Source organism: Phragmites australis, chromosome 18, assembly GCF_958298935.1.
Source record: "Phragmites australis chromosome 18, lpPhrAust1.1, whole genome shotgun sequence".
Taxonomy (NCBI): domain Eukaryota; kingdom Viridiplantae; phylum Streptophyta; class Magnoliopsida; order Poales; family Poaceae; genus Phragmites; species Phragmites australis.
Genome location: NC_084938.1, coordinates 5,869,274 through 5,889,034, shown reverse-complemented (window position 1 = coordinate 5,889,034; position 19,761 = coordinate 5,869,274). Strand labels below are relative to the sequence as shown.

The window sequence follows — 19,761 nt, the reverse complement described above, 5'->3', positions numbered from 1 at the left end:
GTGTGCAAGACGGTGGAAGCGCCAAGGATGCACCGAGGCACTAGAGCAGCCGGATAATCATTGTTCCAAAGAGTAGTTTTGTGTTTTACTTCAACCTGATAAGCAAACTGTTTCAATCTGATAAGCAAAATCATCATTATTTGGAAGAGCAAATAGAATATTTTCAAGAGCAAATTAGAAAAGACTAGAAGGTGAAATCCGTATGAACTTAGAAAAGCAAATTTGTTTAATTGAAAAGCTAATCCATCTAAACTCGAAAAGCAAATTTGTTTTAATTGAAAGGAAAATCCTTCAAAACTCAAAACACATATTGATTTTAATTGAAATCTAAAAGCATCTAACTCTTACTCTGGCACTCACACGGGTTGATGTTATCAAATTGGTTGGCACCAGAGGAGGAGACGTAGGGCTTGATGCCGTAGATGCTGACGTGACGAGGTAGAGCGTGGCAAAGAAGACGACACTCTATCCCGTGGTTGGGGTGGGGGTAGGGGCGACACCGTCAGCGCCGAGAAGCTTGAGGTTCGGGATGGCGACACTCATGATGAACAGCGTGAGGCCAAGAATGTAGATCACTATGAACGTGGCAATGGCGCATCAAGTCATCGGGATGGATGCGCGCTGCCGGATCTAGCTCTCGCGTGTGCTCACGAGATTTAACGCGGGGTCACCATCGCCGGATCTACCTCTTGCCCCGTGCTCGCAAGATTTGACACGGGATCGCCCTCACCGGGCATCCCGCCACCACCCGCTCGCAGTCGCCCTCGCCGGGCCTCATGCTGCTAGCCGCATCGGACCACACCCTCCACCACGGCTCATGGTGCTACCTTGCCGGATTTGTGCCGCGGATCAATGGATCCACCGCCCAGCGTGGTGCGGTCGATGCCAGGGGAGACACCTCGCTGTGAGACGGACTTGGCTGGTTGCTGCTTCATGTCCGCTTCGAGGAGAGGACGGAGAGCTTCATCTTGCTTTTTGCTCAAGCTTGACGTGGGATTGGTGAGATACTGAGAATGGAGTTGAGAGAATAGAGCGGATGAGTGGATAGCAGTGGGAGGTGCGAAATGAGAAAAAAAAATGAGGCAAGAGTGCGCTTCTTAGAAGCTTCGTGATCTCTCGATCTGTCGGTGGATGGACAGATGCACAGTGGACGGTGGATTCGAGCGTCCGCACTAGCGCACAAACGCATACACGTTCGAAAACAAGTCATTACCTTTCTGTTTTTCTGTTGGGTGAAAACGAACAATCAAAATAGCAACTAATATTTTCAGGGAGACGCGGGGCTCTGAAATTTTGGGAGGCTGCACAGGCCTCCGTACGGGCCTGGGTAGGTGGTGGTAGCACCGACGCGTAGGGATGAAAACGGAACGGGAAAATCCCGTACCGTCCCGGTGCCGTATCCCGATTTTTCCTGATCGTTTTCGTTTTTTCGGGTCTTATTCGGAAACGGGATGAAAACGGTATAGCTCGAGCGAAAACGGTACCGGAAACGGTTTTATATTTTTTCGTCCGTTTTGTAATTTTCCCGTTTTTATTCGGGATATTTCCGTTTTAGTCCCGTTTTTCCTTCGCGGGATAAGGCCTAAATACATGAACCCTAGCCCACGAAGGCCCATCTGTAGTTTGCCGGCCTGCTAGCATTTTCCATCTGTCAGACTGTCACCGTTCCGGTCATGTGTCATCCTCATCCACTCGACTCGAGCCATCCCAGCCCTCCCAGCCGCCAGCCGCCGCCCGACAACTCCACAGCCTCCACTGCTCCAGCGCACGCCCGCCCGGCCGGCCGCTAGCCAGCGCGCTCGGCGCTCCTGCCGCTCGCCCGCTCCGCAGCTCCAGCCTCCAGCGCACGCACGCGGCACGCCCGCCCGGCCGCCCGCTAGGCTGCTAGCCAGCGCGCTCGGCGCTCCTGCCGGCTGCCGCTCCGCAGGCCGCAGCTCCGCAGGCCGCAGCTCCCGCTAGCCAGTAGGCAGTAGACGCCCGCTCCGGCGACCGGCGCTCCCGCAGTCCCTCTCCAGCCAGCTGCAGCCCGCTAGCCAGTAGGCAGTAGACGCACGCCCGCGGCCCGCCAGCCAGCTGCCAGCGCGCTCCAGTCAAGCCGAAGCAGCAGGAAGGCCACGCGCCATTCCGCCCGACGGCGCTCAACGGCGTCCACGCCAGCAGTCGGCCCGCCGCACGCCAGGACCGCTGGTTTCCAAGGGATTTTGAGAAAATTGCAGTGGTATTTCTATTTTTCATCTATATGCTCAAATTATTATGTTGTGAATATAATAACAGGGGATTTTGCAGCATGGTTTGCCCTAAAATTCAATTATGTTGTGAACATAATAACCGAGGATTTTGCAGCATGGTTTGCCCTCAAACTCCGAAAAGTTACTTGCACTGAAGCATAAGGTACAATGAACAATTTATCTAAACAAGTTTTCAGCCATTTGGTCTGAACAAGGCCTAACATGCACATGCTTTTCTGTAGGCAACAATCAATATTTCAGGGCAAAAGTTCAATACTTTGGTGATTGAAAATTTTATCTTGAGGCAACCATCCAGCGTGAAAGACGTGAGTTTGTGCAATTGTGCTATACTGAGCTTTGTGCAATTGTGATGTACGCCTGTATTGATGTGTGCGCTTTGTGCTGCTGTGTGCAGTGTGCTTTGTCCACAGCAACTAGCAAGTGAGCTTTGTGAAGTGAGGGGCAGCGCGATGCTACCAACTGGAGAAGCCCCTTCTAGCTCGAGGCCACCAGAGAAGTATCTTGGTTTAGGTCGCTTGCTCCTAGAGGCGCCGCCGCCACCTACAGTCGATGCTAAGACCGACAGCTCTACTGCAGGTAAATCTGTGATGACTATCAATCATAGCAATATATCTCTTCATTGTGATGAAAATGAAATGTTGCGATATTGACTGTCATTGTGAAGAAAATAAAATATTAGGAAGTGTTCTAGTCACTGTGATGAAAATAAAATGATGATTTTAGAAAGTGTTCATTCGAATTTCCCATGACAATGATATAATGTCATGTGTTCATTTATTTGTGTTTTTATTCAAGAATCTGTTGTAATATCTAGCACGGGAATAAGACATTGCTCATTATTGGTTCTTGTCATATTGATTCTTGTCAGGACCAAAGAGAAAGGCAAATGAAGTTCAAAGTGTTAGCTCGAGTGTACATCTTGGTGTGTCAGCATCATCTACAACACCTGCAGTAGAGGGGGTTTCTATTGGCACCGATGGCAGTGGCACACATAGACAGGAGCAGGGTGATGATGTAGCTCCAAATCCTAATGTTGTTATTATTGATGATAGAGCAGAATCTCAGACAACTACAAAGCGGCAGAAGAAGTGCACATCTGATGTCTGGCAGTACTTTACCAAGAAAACAGATATAGTAGAGGTGAATGGGAAGAAGTATGAGCAGTGCTGGGGATATTGCAATTTTCCAAATTGCAAGTCCAAATATAGGGCTGAGAGCTATCATGGAACATCCGGATTTCGGAACCATTTGAAGTCAGCTCATAGTATAGTAAAAGGGCAGCAACAACTCAAAGTGGAAAAGGATCATGGAAAAGACATTACTTTTGTTGAGCCTTACAGGTATGATCAGGAAGCTAGTCTCAAGAAATTGTATTTGGCAATAATCATGCATGAGTATCCTTTCAATATAGTTGAGCATGATTACTTTGTTGAGTTTATTAAATCATTGCGCCCTAACTTTCCAATCAAGTCTCGTGTTACTGCTAGAAAGGAAATTATGGACATATATTTGGAAGAAAAGGATAAATTGTATGCACAATTTAAAAATGTTCATTGCCGCTTTAGTGCAACCATGGATATGTGGACATCATGTCAAAATAAATCATACATGTGTGTCACCATTCATTGGATAGATGATGATTGGCATATTCAGAAGAGAATTGCGGGTTTCTTTCATGTAGAAGGACGACATACTGGTAAGAAGTTGGCACAAACCTTCTCTGAACTTATGGTCAAGTGGTACATTGAGAAGAAATTGTTTGCATTAACTTTGGACAATGCTAGTGCAAATGAAGTGGCAGTTAACGACATAATTACTGATCTGAAGGATGTTCATGCTTCTTTAGTTTGTGATGGTATATTTTTTCATGTGAGATGTGCCTGTCACATACTCAATTTGGTTGCTAGAGATGGTCTAAGTGTTATTGCAAAAACAATTGAGAAGATGCTGGAGGTGCATAGAATCTCTTGGTCATTTTGATGCATGGATGTCCGAAGCTGATCACACACTCGCTCTCTAGCTATGCTCTTTTTTTTGTTTCTTCATGTACGGCCTGACTAACATGTCCTTTTTTCATGCATTGTAAAATTACAGGAGAAAGAAGAAGAAATAGCAAGTGATCCAGATGTGATGAATGATTATGAGCAGCTGTAGGCCGAGAGTGATTGAAGAATGTTTATGTTCATGTTTTGTTGTACTATTATTATCATATGTTGACGTTGTGGTGGACTAGTGATTCGATGTTATTATGTTAAGACTTTGTGTGGTTGTATGGATATTTGTACTATCATTCACTTATATATCTGTTTGAGACTTATTGTTTGTGTGGTTAAATATATACATGTCATCGTTATGTCATATTACATGTTATCTCACTAAGCATGGATGATGCATTTATTATAGTCATGTTAAACTTATACATGTTGACACATCTTGATGGTTTTATGGGTTTTGTTTTCGTTGTGTTTTTCGAATCCCGACCGATACCGTCATTTTCCCTATCGGATTAGTTCGTTTTCGACCATCCGATTATGTCCCGACCGTTTCCGTTCCCGTCTATCCCGTTTTCGTTTTCGTCCGGCTGAGAAAATGTGAAAACGAAAATGGTTAGAGGGTTTTCCCGACCGTTCCCGTCCGTTTTCATCCCTACCGACGCGGTACGCACACGACGCGGTACTGGGAAACCGACGCGACGAGCCGCCGAACGCGGGCGGCGCCCCCGGGCCCCGCCTCCCTCCCCGCGCAGTCAATAGGCAGAGCGCTCGCCGTGTCCACCTCACCGTTTCCGCCGCCCCTCCCTAGTATAAAATCCGCGCCTCGCTACCCAACCTCCCAACTCCCAAGCTCGAACGCCAAGCAAGCAAGAAGCTGAGAACCACCCAGCGCGCGGCAAGCACACGCGTCGACCGATCCATCCATCCATGGCGCCCAAGAGATCGACGTCGCCGGCCGGCAGCAGCAGCGGTGGCTCTGGCGAGCGTCAAGAGACGCCGAGGCTGCGCGGCGTGCGGAAGCGGCCGTGGGGCCGGTACGCGGCGGAGATCCGGGACCCGGTGCGGAAGGCGCGCGTGTGGCTCGGCACCTTCGACACGCCCGAGCAGGCCGCGCGGGCCTACGACGCCGCCGCGAGGAAGCTCCGCGGGCCCAGCGCCACAACCAACTACCCCGCCCCAACGCCGGCGCTGGCGCCGCCCAAGGTGCCTTCGGCTTCGGCGGCGAGCGCGAGCGGTGCGAACAGCACCGTGCTGTCGGAATCTTCGTCGTCCTCCTCCTCCCGGGACGACCCGTTAGCGATGACGGTAGCGGTCGCGGCGTATCCGTCGCTGGACCTGAGGCTGGGGCTCCCGGCCACGGTGGCCGCGCCTGCGCAGCCCTACCGGTTCCTGGACCGGACGTCTGTTTCCGTCGCACCGGCGCTGGTACAGTTTCTGCCGCCGAAGAGCGAGGAAGAGCGGACCTGCTCGGGGTCCTCGTCGTCGGTGGTGGTGGACGCGGCGCAGGCGGTGGGCCTGGGGCTCGACCTCAACCTGCTGCCGCCGGCCGAGATGGTCATGTAGCGATGGATTCGGCCTAGCCGCCGGAGAGATTAATCATTTGGTTAGCTAGTTAATTAGCTCATCAGGTGTACTCAGCCCATCCTGTGTGAAAAGGCAGCTGTTTGTGTATAGAGCTAGAGCTAGCTCTCCTTTTCTTTGCCCTGACTGAGCTGCAATTTGCAGTGCGAGAACGAGGAAAATTACTAGCCTGAGCTAATCTCAGTTACAGTGCCATGACCCGGTAGCAGCAGAAACGCACGGCGCCGGCGCGGTGCGTGGAAGCCCAGCCGGCCACACAAGCAGCGGAAGCAGCCGCGCGCTCGCGGCGGCGACGGACACGCCTCGTGCGGCAAGTACGCCGAGGTTTCTAGACAGCGCACTCATGTCGGCAGCGGAACCGGATCCTGTGACGCTCTAGGCACACAGTGCAATGAGTAGCCTCAACGTCTGAGGTTTACAGTGCAATGAGTCCAGAGCTATCGAGATGTATCGTCGATACAGTGAAAACAGTACTAAACCGTGTTTGCTGTTACGGCTGAACAAAACAGTGTAGCGATTCGCTGTTCAGCTTTTCACTGTAGCAACCGATCTGCTTCCGTCCAGATCGACGACTGCAAATGCGTGAAGACGTCGGAGGATATCGTTTCGTCGGCAGGCGGCAGTTGCCAGCGCCCCATCGGCGGTCGACGGAGTAATAAAAAATCGTGGCACACCTCGGGTGGCGCGCGAGTACGGGCGCCGTCCAGTCCTGACAGCGGCGTGACGGTTGCCCACCCCAGACTGCGATGCGCGCGCCGCACCCTCTCCAACTACCCCCGGTCTAAAAGTCCGCTGATCCAGCGGCGTTGCCGGCGACCCCGCGCGCGCGGCTATGGGCCGGCGTACCGTGCGCGTGCGCCGCTCCGAAGTGCACTCAGCACCCGCAGCGAACTGCGTGCGGATCGGCGCACGCCACGCCGAAAAATAATCCTACGAGACCACGCCGGAAAATAATCATATGATCTCATATATTTGCGGTTTGGATTCATTTTATAACGTGAAACATAGCAATAATTAGTATAAAATTACAGAAAATCATGTGCAAGAAAATAAGAAAGTAAATAAATTATGTCATATTATAAATTAGATCTAGATCATAAATATATAAGATCAAATCTCAGAGAATTATTTTTCTACGACCCCAACCATATATTCCTTGCTTGTTCGTTAGTTACTTAGTTTATCGGAAACAGCGGCGGACCCAGGATTTAGTGATTGGGTATTCAGTATTAAAAAAAATGTTCAATCTAAAATACGAGAAGTTCATAGTAGCGTAAATTTTAAAGTATAAATTGTTTATAGTAGAGAAGTTTCAACTAATTAAAAGAAATTACAAAGCATTTAAAAAAATTACAATTTAACTTTGTGTTCCTTTATGGCTTAGAAGCGTTTAATGATGTCACTATCCTTAACTTGTAAAAAAATTCACGCTCAACTGCTGATTGCCGAACTGGACAGTCACAACATAAAGATCATAAATACATGATATTTGTTGCTATGTGGGCTCTTTTCAGTTAGGGAAAAATGCAAACCCCCCAAAAGTCACTTGGATTTTAACTTTCCCCTCCAAAAATTGTTTTGTTGTAAAAAAAACCCCCAAAAATTTGATTTTGTTGCAAAAACACGCCCAAAAATTTAAAAAATTTAAAAAAATCACAAAAAATTCTAAAAAAAACTAGAGACAATTATAAGACCTTTTGTGAAATTTGTTTTCAAAAATAATATACTTTACATCATATTACATGGAGAGTAAGTTTGAAAAAAAAGAAAAACGTGCAACTCATTTATTAATTCGAGTTAAATGCATAGTTAATTATTTACTAATCCAAAAATTATGAAACAAAATTTTTTAGTCTTCTTACATGATCCTCTATCTTGTAAAAATACATGAAATCTTGAAATAGTTATTGTAACGTGCAGGATTGAGTAAATGTGTTGCAGATAGATTAATTCATAACTAATCCATAACACCCCCAAAATTAGTAAAATCACTTTTATTAGTTTACTAAAACAATTAGTTTACAATTTGCTGAGTGGTCTGATGGATTGAAGCAGCAAAGATATATATACGTAGTATATGTGCTATATACTTAATTTTTTTTAAAAAAGTTGGGTATTCAATTGAATACCCATGCATCATGGTGGGTCCGCCCATGATCGGAAATACGGTGATCAGAAGCACAAGAGCTCTCTTAGTTTTTGTTAGTAATATAAAAAAGATAGAAAATAAGCTATTTGTGTCGGTGAACCATGCCACTCCTTTAAATTATGTACCCTAGGATTTTTTTTCTCAAACTCCGCCAATAGAGGCAGCTGGGGTACTAATTGTAATTTTTAGTGGAATGAATAATCCGCTCGTGTCCTTTGTGAGGTGGATTCACAATCAATCTTGTTGCGACATGGTGTGTAGGTGTGCAAATTAATTAATTTAAGGTATCCACCGATTATTGTTAGTTTAACCAGTAATACTAGTTTTTTTTAAAAAAATATTTAATTTAAGAAAAATAGTATTATTAATTGAAAAAAGTGATGAATATCCTTAAGTAAATTAGTTTGTACCGCTAATGGTGTGGACTAGGGTTAGGATGCAAGGCTCACCGGACCGGCAGGCTGTTGGAGAGGTGCACAAGGAAGAAATCGATGGCTAGTTAGCTTCCTGTCGAGCGACCGACGTGTTATGGCTACTTTGAGTCCGAGGCTCTGCTGGCCTGGCGTGCCAACCGGTCTACACAGTAGACACAGTGAGTACAAGTGGCCAAGATCTTTTCCGAGAACGTGCATGGCACGTTTTTCATTACGGGAAGAAGAATGCGACCTTTACATCGACGCTGGAGACCGGCTAAAAGAAACGAAAAACAATATTACAAACTAACCAGGCACGACCTCGACCTAAAGAGATACTAGTAGCAACATTAAAATTAGAATGCAACATTAAAATTAGAGTGAATTGTATAAAATTATAAGTACGGTACCATTTATAATATAAAATTATAAGTATTGTGTTTAATACACAAAACTTTAAGTATTGTACAATAATTTTATATAAAATCTGATTTTAATTAGATTCATCTAAAAAATAGTCTAATGTTTCTAAAAACCCTAAAAAAATCCGTGTTCTATAATCATGTGCAACCCCTTTCTATTCCATGTGAGTTTAAAATGAGTTGCATATGGATTATGGAACATATACAGAAAATTCTAGGATTTTTGAGAAACATAAGACCATTTTTTGGTGAATATAATAAAATCGGGTTTTATGTCAAATTAGTGCACAATAGTTGTAGTTTTGTATTACTAGACATAATACTTATAGTTTTGGATTACAAATGACATAATACTTGTAGTTTTGTACAATTTTACTCTTAAAGGTATGAACAATGCTAATTGCTTAGAAAAGAGAGTGTTAAGTAACTACATAAAAATTATATTTTTTAATATAAATAAAGACTATAGATACTTAAATATGATTAACAATCTTGTTATCATTAATATAAACATATGTGTTTAAATAAGCAACTTGTCATCCGTCTAAATACATGTGCTGCTGCAGTTGAGAAACCCCCGATTTTTCCCATAAATACCTCTCTAAATACCCGTTGTACATGCTATAAGGAAACTGTAAAAAAAAGACAACAAGCCATTGCCCGCCGACCTCCACAACTCGCCCTCTGTTCTGATATGACGAATCGATGCTGGCACCGTCTTGCAGCAGTTCTTGAATAGTCGTTGGTTCCTTTCGCACCAGATTTTCCAGGCCCTAAGAATCACCAGCGAGTGAAATCCCCTTTCTAATCGCTGTTACGAGGGTCTTGCGGCTTCGCAGCCACCAATCCGCCAGGGAATCATCCACTGATGGCATGAGGTGCCCCAGCCCGACCGGATTGAGCATTCGGAACCAAACCTCCCTGCGGAAGACGCATCCGAGCAACAAATGGGAGATCGTCTCTGCTGACTGAGCGCAGAGAGAGCAATTCCCACTGTTTGCCAGGTTATGGCGTTGAAGCCTGTCCGAGGTTCAAAAGCGAGCAAACATGGCTAGCCAGAAGAAAAAGCTACACTTCGCCGGTGCACGAGCATGCCAAAGCTGCTTTGCTCCAAGAAGTGAAGTCTGCCCATGAAGAAAGCTCTATAGGCGGTTTGACGAAGTGGCTAAGATCTATTAATTTAGATGGTTTTACATTTTATTTTGGCTTATAGTTATGAACTTAGATGATTTTACATTTCATTGATATATATTATGATCAAATAGTTAATCTTTTGAGTGGCAAATTATCAATTTAATCCACAAAATTGGTGACGAGAGTAACCTAGGTGATTTTTTGAGTAAATTTCAGAAATCTATAATTATTTTGACACATGTTGTAAAAAATTACAACTTCTAATGCTCATTTAAAAAACTCATAACTATTTTGACAAATGTTATAAAAAATTATAACTTTTTCACCGTAAGCCTACCTGTCATCCTCTAGCAATAGGTGAGTCCAAAGTGAGAAAATTATAGTTTTTTTAACATACATCAAAATAGTTGTAGATTTTTAAAATAGTTATCAAAAGTTATATTTTTTTTTGCAACATATATCAAAATAGTTATAAGTCTTTTAAATTTACTTTTTCTTTGTGAGTGGAGCAACTGCAGATTCAGAATTGCAGCTTCAATACAGGTAACTAGGCGAATTGGTGCGCCTACGCCGCGCCCATTTTTTGTTACACAGAGCATGATAAAAGAAGACTAAAAAAATTAGGTTCACCAATTTTGGGCATCTCAATATTTATTTATGAATTTATCAATATTTAACATATTAATTTATGGAGAAAATAATGGTACTTGTATGCATGCATATAATTTTAACTTGTAGAAACAGTAATACAAACCTAACTAAATTTATTTCATATTTTTTTAGGTTTAGATATTTTCCTATGCATTTTCGATTATTTCAGTCAATTTATCAATATAACTATTATTCCTTTTGTTATTTTTCTAGAATTTCGTAAAAAATACATATATATATACAAATATGTATATATATGCATATATACATACACATACATACAGGTATACATATACGTGTCCATACACATACATACAAGTATACATATACGTGTCCATACGTATGCACGTACAATAGGTGGGACTATATGAACAAAAGCTACAATAATTGACCTTAGAATTGCTTCAATTCCTAGCCTTTTAATATACGTACTACCTCTGTTTTTAAATAATTGATATCGGTACTATTGTAATTTCAATTTTGATCGATAATAATTTTAAAAATATTTAAGCAAGTAAAATAAAAATAGTATAGTTAAATTTGTCATAAAAATAGTTTAAGAATATTGTATATTTAGAATGATTTATATGTGTATTTATGAAAAATTAACGATCAAATGTTGATGCGTGAAGTAAACGGTGATAGTTATTTGTAGTACTAATAGACTAGAAAAATGGCGGCAGCATAGGTTACACTTGAGATCAACCTAAACTGACCTCGGGACACTGCGTTAGATCAGAAAAACGTTGCTTGTCGATCCGACGGCTCGGAGGGCAACCTACGCGGGCGCGTCCCCCGTGAGCCACGAGTTGGCGACACGCCCCCCGGAACGAAGCCAGCGCCACGGCACACGAAACGGCCCCGGAAACCGACGCGAGGGGCCGCCGAAACGCGCGGGCGGCATCCCGGGGCCCACCTCCCTGCCAAGTCAACAGTCAGACCTCACATCTCCCTTCCCGCGTGGGCCCACCGCCACCTCACCTTCCCGCCGCCTTCTCCACTGTACTGTATATATGACCGCACCGCACCGCGCTTCGCCATCCCATCCTCCCCACTCCAGTCCCAACCTCGACCGCCAAGTGAAGCAAGGAGCCGAGAAACCAGCGGTAGCAAGTAGTTGCAAACGCACGCGTCGATCGACCCATGGCGCCTAAGAGCTCCACGTCGCCGGTAGGGGGCAGCAGCAGCGGTGGCTGTGGCGAGCGCGCGGCGGCGGAGCAGCCGAGGCTGCGCGGCGTGCGGAAGCGGCCGTGGGGCCGGTACGCGGCGGAGATCAGGGACCCAGTGCGGAAGGCGCGCGTGTGGCTCGGCACCTTCGACACGCCCGAGCAGGCCGCGCGGGCCTACGATGCCGCCGCGCGCAAGCTCCGTGGGCCCGGCGCCACCACCAACTACCCCGCCTCGGCGCCGCCGGTGCCCGAGGTGGCGGCTCCGGCCTTGAGAGCGAGCGGCATCACCGTGGTGTCGGAGTCTTCGTCGTCCTCCTCCCGGGACGACCCGTTGGCGGTGACGGTAGCGGTCGCGGCGCCCCCGTCGCTGGACCTGAAGCTGGGGCTGCTGGCCATGGTGGCCGCGCAGCCGTACATGTTCTTGGACCCGACGACGGTGGCCTTGGCGCCGGCGCTGGTGCAATACTTGCTGCCGAAGAGCGAGGAAGAGCGGAGCGACTTGGGTTCGTCGTCGTCGTCGTCGGTGGTGGACGCAGCGCCGGCGGTGGGACTGGGGCTCGACCTCAACCTGCCTCCGCCGACCGAGATGGCGATGTAGCGACGGGTCTGGCCAAGCCGCCGCCCAATAGATCAACGAATTGGTTGATCAGTTGTTAGCTCATCAGGTGTCATCAGCCAGCCCCGTGTTACATGTAAATAGGCAGATGTCAGTTCCTGTTTGTGAAGCTAGCTAGGTCTCCCTTTTTTCTTCTTTGCACTGTGGCTGATTTGCAACTTAATCGCAATGCAAGAACGAGGCAAAACATCAGCCCCAGATTCTCTCTCATTTTCAGTGTCATCTGCCATGGCGTTTTCTAATTCAGCTTGCACAATCTTGCGAGAGTAGTGTAGGGACGTGCACGCGTTACTCTCTGGAATCTCCCTTGCCCACGGCCGCGGCTCAAATGCACGGCGCCGCGCCGGCACGGTGCGTGGAAGCCGGCCTCCTCCGTGCAGGAGAAGCGAAAGCCCGCGGCGGCGACACACTCCGCCCGACTTAGAGGCAAGGCACACATGTCGGCAGCCAGCAGGGCTGGCCAGCGCAGGCGCATGGCTGGGCGAAGAATAAAAAAAGTCGTGCATTCCTCGGCCGACGCGTACGTGCGTTGTGCATTCCTGCCAGCGGCGCGGCCATTGCCCACGCCCAAGGCTCAGCTCGGATGCGCGCGCTACCCCAAATATTGAAGTCCGTCGGTCCGGCGGCGACCCCACGCGTGAGGCTGTGGGCAAACCGTGCGCGTGCGGCACCCGCACTACGGATCGGCGCCGGCGCCGGCACCGCGCGCCACCTGTATATTCCCACCTTCCGTCCCCGCGTGGGCCCCACCTCCACCGCACCACCATCCCGCCGCCCCCTGTCGCCGGTTTTCGCGGCATCCTCCCTAGACCGAGAGTTCGGACAAACAGCACGCAGAAACCAAGAAGTGGCAAAGGTCGCAAATCACATCGACCGATCCATCCATGGCGCCGAAGAGGTCAACGTCGCCAGCAGGAAGCAGCGGGCGCGCGTCGGCGGAGCACCCGAGGCTGCGTGGGGTGCGGAAGCGGCCGTGGGGACGGTACGCGGCGGAGATCAGGGACCCCGTGAGGAAGGCGCGCGTGTGGCCGGGCACCTTCGACACGCCCGAGCAGACCGCGCGAGCGTACGACATCGCCGCGAGGAAGCTCCGCGGGCCACGCGCCACCACCAACTACCCCGCCGCGGCGCCGGCGACGGGCGCGAGCGGCAGCGTCTTGGTGACGGAGTCGTACAAGTGACCAATGAGTTGCAAGCTGCGTATCGCAAATCTGCAATGCAAGCGAGAAGAAATCATGCTACAGCGGTACCGCGTTCTCTAGTTAATTGGTGCAATTTGCGCCGAGCAGCGTCATTACGCGTTTAATCGGTTTCAGAATTGGAATTTGTACGTTACGGGGACAACCACACGATCCACACCGCGCCACGACGTGCTAGTAGAATAAACGGAGGAAACCGCGTGCGGCGCCCGAGGCGGATCACGTTCGGCGGGCCGCGTGCCCGACGGCTAGCGCTGGCAGCGATTGCGAGCCAAGTGTCGGCGTGGAGGGCCGGCACCCCACGCGGTCGGCACGAACGAGCGACACGACGTCCAGACCGGTCCGTGAATGAGAAAAGAAAAATCGATGCGAAGAGGCTTGGTTCGAGTCGGGTTTGGGCTGACGAGAAAGGGGTACATTGGGCTGTCAAATTTTTTTGAGAGCTACTCGAATTCGGTTCGGTAAAAACTCTATTTGAGATTGACTCGTCTGATATTCGAGCTCAGCGCGAGCCTGACTCAAAGATCGTGAGTCTAAATGAGCTGAGCTTAGCCTGGCTCGAAACTCATGAGCCTCTTATCCTATTTAATAATTTATATATTTGATTAGAAATAGGGAAGAAAATTTATTAACAATTTATAAGTTTGATTAGGAATAGAGAAAAAAAATTATGAATTTTTTAGATTGGAGATTACTCGGTTTTTATTGAAAACCAATAAAGAGATCCAACATACATACATAATCCCAAACGCAAACGAAATAAAAACCAGGGTACAAAGCTGGGAAGACCAGCAAATAGTTTACACACCATATTTGAAACACCTGACAGAAAACACTTTTAAACAACAAACGATCGCTCTGAGACCATTTGAGCTTCAGACATGTGCAGCAGACCACCAAGGGCTAGATCTCCACCACATCAGTCATGCACACAGAGCTGCCATCAAAGGATTTGATCCACTGCATCATGCTCGACAGCACAACCTCCATGGTAATCTTGTCATCAGTTTTGAGAAGGGCCTTCCACTTCTGCAAGTACGAAACCCCAGAAAACAAAATGTCAATTGGTAAAGCAGGAATTCTTTCAATCGCTATTTTATTGCGTGCCCTTCACACAACCCACTCCAAACTTGCAAACATAAACAGATCTAAATTGTGCGAGTTTTTAAAAGTTAGATTAATCCAGTTATGAAACAAATCACCTATGGAGTTGGGTTCCTTCCAACCAAAGCATTCAGCCAAACAACACCAAGCAAAGCGAGCTAAGTGGCATGTAAACAAAATATGATCAGAGGTTTCTAATTTACCACAGAGGTAACACTTCTCACTGCCCTGCCAGCCCCTTTTTTTCCAAAGTAGCTGCAGATTACAACTTATTGTTGATAGCTTGCCAAAGAAAAATCTTTATTTTGAGGGGTAGTTTGCTATCCCAAATCATGCCAGTTTCCTTGCTGACGACCCCCCCCCCCCCCCAAAAGTAAGGAACTTGTACAAAGATCTGGTGGTATAGTTCCTAGAGTTATCTAAAGCCCAAATAACTTCATCATCACCACCATCGAGTTGGATTTCCTATAAATGTGAGGGAAGCACTTGCAGCTTGCCATTTTCTGTTAGGTTTAGAGTTCTTCTAAAATTCAAGGTCCAGCTTCCATTACTGTAACAATCCTCCACCATGGCATTTGGGTCATCATAGAGGGCAAAGAGCCCTGGGTATTGAACCTTAAGTGGAGTGCTTCCCATCTAAACATCCTTCCAAAAACTAATCTTATTTCCTCCATTCACCTTATACCTGCCCCCCCCCCCCATTGAAAAGATGCTTAACCCAGAATTGAGAAGTCCCTCTTCTTTTTGATCTCGAAAATAAGCCATCAGCCATATATTTAGCTCTCAGGATTTGGCACCATGCCTCCTGGCTGTTCTTCACTATTTTCCAGATCCACTTAACCAGCAAGCACTCATTCATCCTCATGGTATTGACAATGCCCAGCCCATCATATTCTTTTGGTCTACACACAGCATCCTATTTCAGTATATGGTATTTAAATTTATCATCAGCCCCTTGCCAGAAGAAGTTAGCTCTAATGAAATCTATCTTTCTGTGCACCCCTTAGGGAGATGGTATAAACCTATTTATGTAAAGGAATAACTTGAAACTAGAATATTGACATGAACACATTTTTGAACTTGAATCATATGAACATAAGAAAATTCGAATACTGAATAAGCACAATTGAAAGGTTCACCACAACATCCAATAGGTCAATCAGATCATAACATGGGTTCATCATGCACTTGGCTTAATCGCGCGCGAGGAATTGGTTTCACACCGATAGCACCGACACTCCCAAAACCTGAGGAACAAGACCAAACTCAGAACCTATCCCAAAATATCTATGTGACTATACATTAGATATCTGAACTACTCTCCCTAGCCAAAGTTCAAAATCCCCGATTCTGACGTCTCTCCTTATTTGTGACACGTTGCTTCATCCCATCCTCAGTGACTCTCCAAACATTTAAATCTTTGACTTGCAAATAACAAGTCATTAGAATTTTCTAATAGGTGAAGTGAGTGCAGCGTGGAGCACTACCGATATTCATCCCTACCTCGGATGTCACAACTCACTAGATGGTGAAGCCTAACCGATCAAAATGAGAACATGACTCAAATGCCACTTGAATTGGCGTATCCTTGTGAAAGGTGTGAGCCCCGGCTCTGATTCCAATAGAAAGGATCGGTAACGTTCTAAGAGCAGGGGGGTGAATTATGACATCTAAAACTAATCGGCTCTAAAAACTTCGTAAGATAAACCTATACCAATTTCTACCTAAATATACTTTAGGTTCATCTTGTGTGTCTACTTTACCGTTTAAAAAAAGGTTTCCAACCTAAAACCAATCTTAGCAAACTGCTTTATGAAGGTAAACATGCAAGGATAGATTGCAAGAAGTAAATGCGAAAAAGATAGTAGAGAAAGTAAACTCGGCACAAGGGATTTTTATCTTATGATATCGATGGCATAAACGCTACCCCTATTCCACGTTGGAGCAGCCACCTAGGCTATAACTCCCGAACGGCACCCGATCATGGCCCTTGAGCCACCTAGGCCTCAAGTAGGTTGAGCCACCAAGCCACCAAGTCAAGGTCTCACCACAAGCCTCTCTTCCGATCACTTACCGCTGTCTTCACTTTGGAGCTTGAGCCACCAAGACAAAGGTTTCTGCGTCCTCGTACAAGAGTCTTGATGTCGCTCCACACTAAGTTGGAGGGTCAACAAATATGAGCCACTAAGGCTTACGGTGCCGACGAGTCATCAAGACTCTAAGGTGCTGGCGTACCACTTAGTACAATGTAGGATCACTCCTTGATCCGTTCTCTAGGCAGCAACACCTATCAATAACTCTCTCTAGGCCTATTAGCACTAATCACTCCCTAATCTTGTGCTTAATTGTCTTAAATAATTACTTTTAGCACTTTGATGGCTTGGATGTCTTTTCAAGTGTCTATGAGCTTCCTTGAACTCTAGCACCCTCAAATATCTGAGTGGGGGGTATTTATAGCCTCAAACCCGTGCACTAGTCGTTGCTCCAACGGTCACAAAAGACTGTGAACCCTGGATAATCTGGTGTGTATAGCAGTAGGAAACTAGCCGTTGGAACCCCACTCAAACTCATTGTAAACACCGGATATTCCGGTGTAACCTTTAACTCCATCACCGAACTATTCGGTATGTATACTTCAGCCGACCGAGCCACTTCTTCTACACTGTTCATTGTTCAGTGTGTAGATCTTCAGAACACCAGACCATCCGGTGTGTACAAGCACACCAAACTATCCGTTGAGACTTTCTCCTGGAAAATGCTCTGGTGCAACCATCCGACGTGTACACCTCCGAGCGCCGGACCATCCAGCGTGTACACCTTCGAGCACCGGACCATCCAGAGTGTAGATCTTCAGTTCTTCAATAGTTCTCTAGGGAAATGCTCCAGTGTGTATATCCTCTCTGAGCACCGGATCATCCAGTGTGTACAAATCTTCTGCATCAAAATATTTCTCGTGGAAAATGCTCCGGTGTGCACATCTTGCTGAGCATCGGACCATCCGGTGTGTACACCTCTAAGCACCGGACCATCCGGAGTGTAGATATTCAGTCTTCAACAGTTCTCTGGGGAAATGCTCCGGTGTGTATATCCTTTCTGAGTACCGGACCATCCAGTGTACACAAATCTTCTGCACCAAAATATTTCTCGTGGAAAATGCTCCGGTGTGCACATCTTGCTGACACTGCACCATCAGTGTAGTCTTCATTTTTTCCTCTGAACTGAAAAATACTCCGGTGTGTATAACTTTCAGAGCATCAGATCATCCGGTGAGTTATCTTTTCTGAGCATCGGATCATCCGGTAAGTGCAATTTTATCTGAACTCGTCCAATTCAATCTTTCTTGAGTTCGACTTCGGTGGCTTCTTTATGTATAACATCCATTAGACCTACTAAAGCATATACTTGACAAACATATTAGTCATATTGACTATATTGTCATTAATTACTAAAATCACATATATACCTAAGGGCTTGATAGCAAGACGGGCACTTCGATGAAGACCCATTTGTTTTTGTGAGCACACCTTCTTGCCCTCTTGCTTCAGGGAGGACCATGGATGATCGGTGTGCACAATGACATGCTGCCCGCATTGACATGTGCGGCTGGCACAACGACCAGTGGGATTGAGGGCGCATCGGCGGCGCACGCATAGCAACAAGGTGACACTAGGCGGGCGCCGGTGGCGCAGCGATATCATGTGAGCGTGGAGGGGCTGAACGATGTGCACAACTGGAGTTAGTAGACGACAAGACCGCCCTACCCAACCACGAGACTCCTGTCCTCATGACCACCACCCTGGACCTTGGCAAAATGGAGAGGAACAAGCGCGACACGCCGTGCCACAGTCATGAAGCCAATGGGCACAACACTGCCCCAATCGGTGTGCAACTAGAGGGAGCCTCCTTGGCATGGCATGGAGATGCAACACTGTGCTTCTCCATGGCCACTTCTAGGAAGGAGATCCTAGCCTGTAGATACTGACAGAGCGACTGCTCAGCGATCGAAAGCATCCTCCTCTCTTGTGGAAAAGTCACTTCCTTTGCAATTTGTAGCTGATTGGTGGGTGTGGGGAAGCCGACCGGTGAAGAAGATGACGAGGAGGAGTTGCCCCTAGTCTGGTGCGTGATGGTGGCTCGAAGTAGAGCAGCCAGGGCGGCCGGGCCGGAGGGGAGCGTCGGGTGAGAAGCAACCTCCATGACCATTCTCTTGCTTTTTGCCGCATCTAGCAAGAACACCGGCAGTGCGACCGATGAGCCAGGCGAAGCCGATGACGAAGACGAAGTCCCCGACTCCAAGCCTCTGAGCTTCCCCGCCGAGGGTCTGCAAGGGCCAACCCCCTCAAAACTGGGCAGCGGGGAGGTCACAGGGGCAGCGAGGGCTGAAGCATCTCGTTGGGGAGGAGGAGGATGACATCGAGATTCCCTCCCCCCATCTGAGCACACGACCGTCGGGTCTTGAGGGGCCAGACTCCACAGATCTGGGCGTGAAGCCCGCTGCTTTGGGGTAGCGGGCGATGATGGGTTGTTCTCGCCGGTGAAGGAGGAATGGCCGGCGTTGTGCTAGGATTGGGAGGGCGGCAACCGATGAGGTGGGGATGTGCCCGGTGGGGGAGGTTGGTGTGGGGGGTGGAGGGGATGGCAGCCGATGGAGCTGTGATCGCGGTCGGGGCGGAGTGGAATGGGATGCAAGCGCTGGAGATCCGGCCGCCGGTGCGTGTGCAATTCATCATTCTTACTTGTTAGGAAAGGAAAATGGAACAACTCATTCTTGGGCTGAACTTTTCATGCATATCTCTATCAATAGGTCACAATCACAATATGTACATGCCAAACCTTTTTCTCCTGAAGAGACTGTGCATGCACCGCGGCAGTTGGAAATAATCATGTCATGCCCCACTAATTAGACTCCCATCTTGTCCACTGAATTTAATTAGAGGCTCCAATGAGCAGCTCGCGACCACTGAATGTTTTAGAGAAAGCTGTGTAGAAAGCATCTTTATTTTCGACAAATAACTGCAAATTCCTACTCTAATTAGTGGAAAGCACGCGTGCAATGGTGTCACGTGTAGTAGAAATCCTA

General features: G+C 47.2%; 3 protein-coding genes across 3 annotated transcripts; all 3 read left to right on the top strand.

Annotated features, from left to right (window-relative positions):
- Positions 1–5,052: 5,052 nt before the first annotated feature.
- LOC133899518 (ethylene-responsive transcription factor 11-like) lies at positions 5,053–5,994 on the top strand. The gene has a single exon (XM_062340507.1). The coding sequence runs from the start codon at positions 5,171–5,173 to the stop codon at positions 5,804–5,806; it is 636 nt and encodes a 211-aa protein (XP_062196491.1). The 5' UTR covers positions 5,053–5,170; the 3' UTR covers positions 5,807–5,994.
- Positions 5,995–11,635: 5,641 nt separating this feature from the next.
- Positions 11,636–12,588, top strand: LOC133899602 (ethylene-responsive transcription factor 11-like). Its single transcript, XM_062340611.1, has one exon. It carries the CDS (start codon positions 11,737–11,739, stop codon positions 12,358–12,360), a length of 624 nt encoding a protein of 207 aa, XP_062196595.1. The 5' UTR covers positions 11,636–11,736; the 3' UTR covers positions 12,361–12,588.
- Positions 12,589–12,801: 213 nt separating this feature from the next.
- LOC133899603 (ethylene-responsive transcription factor 8-like) lies at positions 12,802–14,028 on the top strand. Its single transcript, XM_062340612.1, has one exon. It carries the CDS (start codon positions 13,263–13,265, stop codon positions 13,557–13,559), a length of 297 nt encoding a protein of 98 aa, XP_062196596.1. The 5' UTR covers positions 12,802–13,262; the 3' UTR covers positions 13,560–14,028.
- Positions 14,029–19,761: the final 5,733 nt, after the last annotated feature.